The sequence below is a fragment of the Gracilinanus agilis genome, chromosome 1, assembly GCF_016433145.1.
Source record: "Gracilinanus agilis isolate LMUSP501 chromosome 1, AgileGrace, whole genome shotgun sequence".
Taxonomy (NCBI): Eukaryota; Metazoa; Chordata; class Mammalia; order Didelphimorphia; family Didelphidae; genus Gracilinanus; species Gracilinanus agilis.
Window position 1 is genome coordinate 428,939,445 of NC_058130.1, and position 6,038 is coordinate 428,945,482.

Here is a 6,038-nt window from a genome sequence, read left to right on the forward strand (position 1 = left end):
AAGAATACTATTTTATGCGTGGGGAATGAAATTTATATAACTAAAAATCATTCAATATTTTTCACTGACAATAAATTTGTGTACACATTAAATATATACAATATGTATATGTGTGGTTCATCTACCAAAAAAGCATTTTTGAGGGGGCAAGTTTATACCCCATAATTATCTAAAATAGTAACAGATAATATGCAGTGACTTCTTGTCAATTTCATCACTGCTCTCTCAACAAAATTACTCTTTTAGGAAAAATGAACCCAAAACACCATATTGTTGCAGACTAGTCTGTTTTTATTTACAATTAAAGATATAAATTAGTAAAGAATTCTTGTTAAACAACCAACAAAGATTGTATAACCATCAATGTTTCAAATAAAAACCAGGCAGAATTTATTTACAAAAAGATCAGATTCCATTTGCAATACAACTTGCATAAATTACTAGAAGCTTTATATCATTACAAAAATAAATATCAAATTTGTTTCCACTTTTTAAGTACTCAAGTTCTTCAATCACATTTTATTATCTCTACTGTGTACATCTTTTACAAATAAATTTTACAGTAAATCCTATCACACCTAGAGAATATATACCGTGGCAATGAAGTGATCAATTCAAGATATCCTGAGAAAAACAGATTGTTTTCAAAAGTCACACATACATTGGGGAAACTATACTAGACCAACAAACTCACATATGTCCAACAAAATTCTGTTTTAAAGAATTAAGAGTCTGTAGATTTAATAGTGCTCTGTGGGTTCTTCTTTTATACAGTGGCACAAGATGTGATTCCAGATTTAGAGATTTGTTCTATATATTAGCTGGGGAGAGATGATGGCTTGCTGACTTTTTTTCAAAGCAATTGTGACACCTACCTGTGGACCAAGGAAAAAACCAAATCATCCAAAATCCTTCAGTTACACACTCGTACCATTAAATTAGAAAAATTAGGCAATCTGAAAGGCTCTGTCCTCTGTTTTCTTTGTAAAAGACTCCAGACTTAATAATTGTTTAGCATTCAAGCAAACATATCTTTTTAGATGCTTCTATGAATAAGATAACATAGAGTGTAAAATCTACACCATCCAGACACATTCCTGGGATAGGCTCACTGGAACCTTATTTCTGAATTGTTTTTAAAGGATCATTTATAAAAGTTACTTAATATGGGAAGTTTTAGCAATGCTTCTCTAACCAAATTAGCTATTTTATTATATTATTTGTTATCTTTTAAGGATTCTATGGACTCTGGATTTTAAATAATTAATGAATTCCTTGTTATTTTAAGGAAATAAAGTAAAACCACTGTTGGAGTTAAGTGTGTGTCACATACATACACACATATATAATTGATTGCATGTCCGTATTACATGTATGAATTTCTTTCTTGAAGTTGAAGGATATGATCCTTCAAATAGAATTGGAAAGATAAAGGAAACCTATAATGTGGTCCTCCACCTCCCCAATGTGTGTGTGGGAGGGAGAGAAAGAATATCAGAAAAAGAGCCTAATACTTTGCAATCAAACTCCATGTAATGAAGCAAGAAATAAACATTAAGCAAGTTTACAGCTGCGCAATATGTCTTGGAGCGGATCCCAAATGATCAGTGTAATAGAAAATGTTCCCACTTACTCACATTCTGTCTGATTGCACTTCTATAGGTAGGGTTGTACTCCTACTGTGCAGACTTCAGTGGAATCTGTCAAAATAGAACCGTCAGTTAGTCACAGGACACAGCCAGCTAACTAGATTATACAGTATATACCAAATCTCACAGTTGTTCCAAATACAGACTTAAACAGTTTGGGAGACTGTTTTATCTTATCATTAAAATCACATTGCAAGTTTGGGTAATTTTCATCATCTAAATTCTCTTTTTCTTTTTCTTTTAAGGACCGTTAAAAAAAATAAAGAAGATACTTATTCTAGGGTTACTGAATGGTTAGGAAATGGAAAAAGGAGGAGAAAAGGGAAGAGGATTTAGTTACAAAAGGAGGAAGAGTTTTTTAAGTTTTAAATGGTTTCGTTCCCTCCAGGTTCCTGACAGTCACTGGAATTATTTCCTTTTGGATAAAACTAGAGCAAAAAAATGATCTTTAGTCAGTGGAAAGTCAGAATAAGCCTGTTTTTACCAATCAAAACACACAAAAGCCTAAAAGTAGAACAGCGACTGCCCAGGGGCTCTAAGTTTAATTTGCATTTCGTTCTAACTTGTCATTCCTGGAACTTCCAAAAAAACAGCTGCGGAGATTTCAGAAAACAATCTGGGAATTTTTTTTTTTCATTTTCTTATTTAAATCAGATCTAGTGATAGGAGTTTTGAAAATATATTCCTTTAAAAATGATCTTTTAAGATCAAATGAATGACGAATCTTACCAGTTTTCTTTCCCTTTCTTAGGAGAGGTTCTTTTATATGACCTCATTTCACAGAACCACAGATCTCAATCTGTTTTGGTCCTTCCTCACTCTCACCCCCAAATCTTTCGCATCCCCATTCCCAACACGCACACACACACCCTTCCATTTAGTCCTTCCTCCTGTCTCTCAACCCCAAATCTTCTGCCTCCCCATGCCACACAAACAGAGACAAACAGACACTCACACACAGACACAGAGACACCCACTTCCAGTAAGCAATCGTTAACTAAGGAAAAGCTAGCTTGTGTGTATATTTCTTCCCCAGGAGTTATTTTGCCCTTAGCAGGAAAAGAAAGAAGCAATCATTCACCTACCTTTCTTAGGCTCATAACTAGAGGGCCTGTAATGTGGCTCCAGCTGGTTAGTGCTCGTTTTCAAAGAGTCACTGCTCTGCTTGGGAACAGAGCTAGTATTTAACACAGTCTGACTCAATCCCTCGTTTGAAGCCACTGCTGCTGAGTTATACCTCAGAATCCCTTGGCTCTGAAGCGCGTTAAAGTTTCCATAGTTTGTGTAGTTGCTGTAAAAGGGCGAAGTGTAATAAATATGTCTTCCGAGGAGGGAAGAAGGGGAATAAGCCGAACTAGTGTGGGATGTGGAGGAAGGGGCAGCTGAAGTCAAAGCAGGTGGGGGACAGCTTTGTCCCATGCTCTGATGCTTAAGGTCCGAGGTGGCAATTTCGGCGAGAGACCACAGCTTGGGTTTGATGGCCTGGGTCTGGGAGCCCGGGGAAATCCGATTGTCCAAAGTCGTTTTGTTGGAGTTCCGGGAAGCGTCTTCGTGGGGGTGGCTCAGGAGAGGGGCTTCCACGCCCGTGAGGGGCGAGGAGGTCACGGGCTTCGTGGAGGATAGGTCTCGATCCCCTTCCTCGTCCTCCTCGTCGTCGTCCTCAATGTCATCGTACTTGTCCTTCGACTCAGAGCCGGACTCGCAGAGGGTGTCTCCAGCCCTGCAGGGCAACTTCTCCCCGTCTGACTCGGCGGAACAGGAGTGGTCTGTAAGCGAATCGACGTGCAAGCTGATCCCTGAGAAGAGCCAGGGCCAGACAAAACAAGGGCAGTCAGTTATTTACACCACCATGGCTAAAAGGAGAGAGCTCACAAGCACTGGGCTGCTCCCCCCCACAGCTGCACAACACAACTTGTAAACAGGCCCGTCTGTTTTGAACAACAGTGATACACATAACCCTCCCCTCCAACACACAGCCCACTCCCCTCCTTCTCCCAAGGGCTGCCACGTGCTGAAGGGTGGTTGGCCTTATAAACCAAATAAAATACCCTTAAGTGCCCGTCTCAGCAGTATAAAACCCATGCGCATCAACACTATATTAACGGTGAAGCAACTTTTCCTTGCCTAGGAGGTTTAAATGTGCAAAAACTGTAAAAATGAAGGCAGGGGTGAAGAAAACAGTGTAGGCACCCCCCAAAAACAACAACAACAAAAAAAAACCCCAACCCCTTTCACCCTTCGAATTGAAACAATAACTGTATAAAGAACTTTACAGCTTGGGTTCCCCAGCCCACACTCCCTCCACAAGCTCCAGCAAAGTTGGACTTTCCCAAACCTCAGCATGAGAAGATTTTATGTACGCAGACTTACTGACCTTCATCTTCCGCCGACGTTTCATTGTTCTCCTGCACCTTGTCTGAACTTTCATCTTTACTTCTGGCCCCGTCCCCTTCATCTTCGTCCTCGTCTTCGCTTTTGTTCCGGGGAGCCCAAGTCATCTTGTTCTCCTTCTTAAGTCTCCGGCGGGCATTGGCAAACCAGGTGGAGACCTGGGTGAGGGTCATCTTAGTGATGATGGCCAGCATAATCTTCTCCCCTTTGGTGGGGTAAGGGTTCTTGCGATGCTCCTGCAGCCAGGCCTTCAGGGTGGCAGTGGCATCTCGGGTGGCATTTTTTCTATAAGCCGGGTCATTCAGCTGATAAGGATAAGCGGGGCTGCCATAGGGATGGTAGCTGATGGCCCCCGTCATGCCCGTCGTGTGAGCGTCATAAGGTGAGCCCTGGAAAAGAAAAAGGTAGAGAGTGAGCAATTTGTTATCATTATTATTAGTAGATGTTGTTGGTTTTTTGTTGTTTTTTAAAGGCAGAAGTGAACTCAGTTTTCGCTTGGATTTCTAATCTGAAATTCCTTTTTCAGTGTCGAAAACTGCAGTTCACATTCAGTCTAAATACCTCTAGGTTACATTTTCAATCACCAAGAATTGTAGTCAATCTCCAAACATTTCACTTTATTGAAATTAAGTATGTTTTCCAAATCACTTTCTAATCACTCAGACTTAGGGAGGGAAGTAGGCCTACAGGTAGTTTCTTGATATCTAAATTTCACTCAAAGGTTCAAAAGATGCTTCCCCCCCACCCACCCAACAACCCGCACTACCTTCCCCCCCCTTTTAAGCCATAGAAAACACAACAAAGCCACCACTTAGCAATTCACTGCACTAATGCATTGCAAATCCAATTTGCAAATCAGAAGATATGCACCGTTTCAAATTGTTCAAATGCGATGTAATTAGCATTTTAATTCGCCCTTTAACGTTTAAATTGCGCTTATTTAAACCTTCCAAATTCTAGAAAGTTGCAGATATTGTAGTGGAATTTGATAACTTGTCAGCACATCTAGGAATTCCACTGAGGGTGTGGCGAATAACAATCGCAATTTTACTTAATGGACTTAATAGCCAGAAATACTTTTCAACTTCCAGGGACTTAGCCACCACAGTTGCTGAACCGGAAAGTCCAAAGGGAGATGACTTCATATCAAGATAGATGGTAAGACAATTTATCTCAAGTATTTTTAAAAGAATAACGTAGTACAATTAGGCAGGGAGATAAAAACAAAAACAAATTCTGGGAAACATCGCTCATATTAAAGATTTAATTTTTTCTTTCTTTTTTTTTTTAAAGGATTGCCATGTCAACTGTGAAATCTTAAGCTCCCGACTCCACAACCCCTTGTATGGGAGCGGAGCTCACAGATAGCAAACAGATGCTCCTTTTCATCCCTTAAAATCCAGTTAAACCATTAGCACAAAAGCATTGAAAGTAAATAAAAACCAGCACGGGGAGGACAGCCCGAAGGTCCGCTTAGCAGCGGACTAAAACACACACACATACACATAAACGCACACCTACACTTTCCAACACCCAGAGCTCACTTAATTGCTTAATCCCTATTCTTTTATACAATAAAACGAAAGAATTTAAGAGTGGCAAAGAAAAGTGGATTAGAGGAGAAGGTGTGAGCGTTGGCATATGACTTCCGATCCAACTGGAAGGCGAAGTAAAAGCATAATCTATATCTGTCTCTGGTTCTGCCATTCTTTCTGACTGCCCTTAAAATTGACGCTTGAACCTAACAAGCTATTTCTCTCTCTCTCTCTCTCTCTCTCTCTCTCTCTCTCTCTCTCTCTCTCTCTCTCTCTCTCTCTCTCTCCCCTCTTCTTTCTCTCTCCCCTCTAAAGTGCGTTAGCTTGGGTTGGGGGTCTTTCTAAGGATAAATAAGTCTATAGACCATCTGATATAGGACAGAGATGAGGATGGGATGGGGAGGAGAATGAGCATAAGAGCGCCAAGTAAAGAACCAGGAGGAGAAAATGGGGGGGGGGGGGG

General features: G+C 40.4%; 1 protein-coding gene across 1 annotated transcript in view; it reads right to left on the minus strand.

Moving 5' to 3' along the window:
• Window positions 1-281: 281 nt before the first annotated feature.
• Window positions 282-6,038, minus strand: part of IRX2 (iroquois homeobox 2) — a 26,720-nt gene continuing 20,963 nt past the window's right edge. The window contains exons 2-5 of the mRNA XM_044681815.1: window positions 4,024-4,429; window positions 2,735-3,445; window positions 1,638-1,700; window positions 282-875 (exon numbers count right to left, since the gene is read on the minus strand). Of these exons, the coding sequence (XP_044537750.1) occupies window positions 1,657-1,700; window positions 2,735-3,445; window positions 4,024-4,429 (1,161 nt within the window). The 3' untranslated portion in view covers window positions 282-875; window positions 1,638-1,656. The remainder of the gene's footprint in view (window positions 876-1,637; window positions 1,701-2,734; window positions 3,446-4,023; window positions 4,430-6,038) is intronic.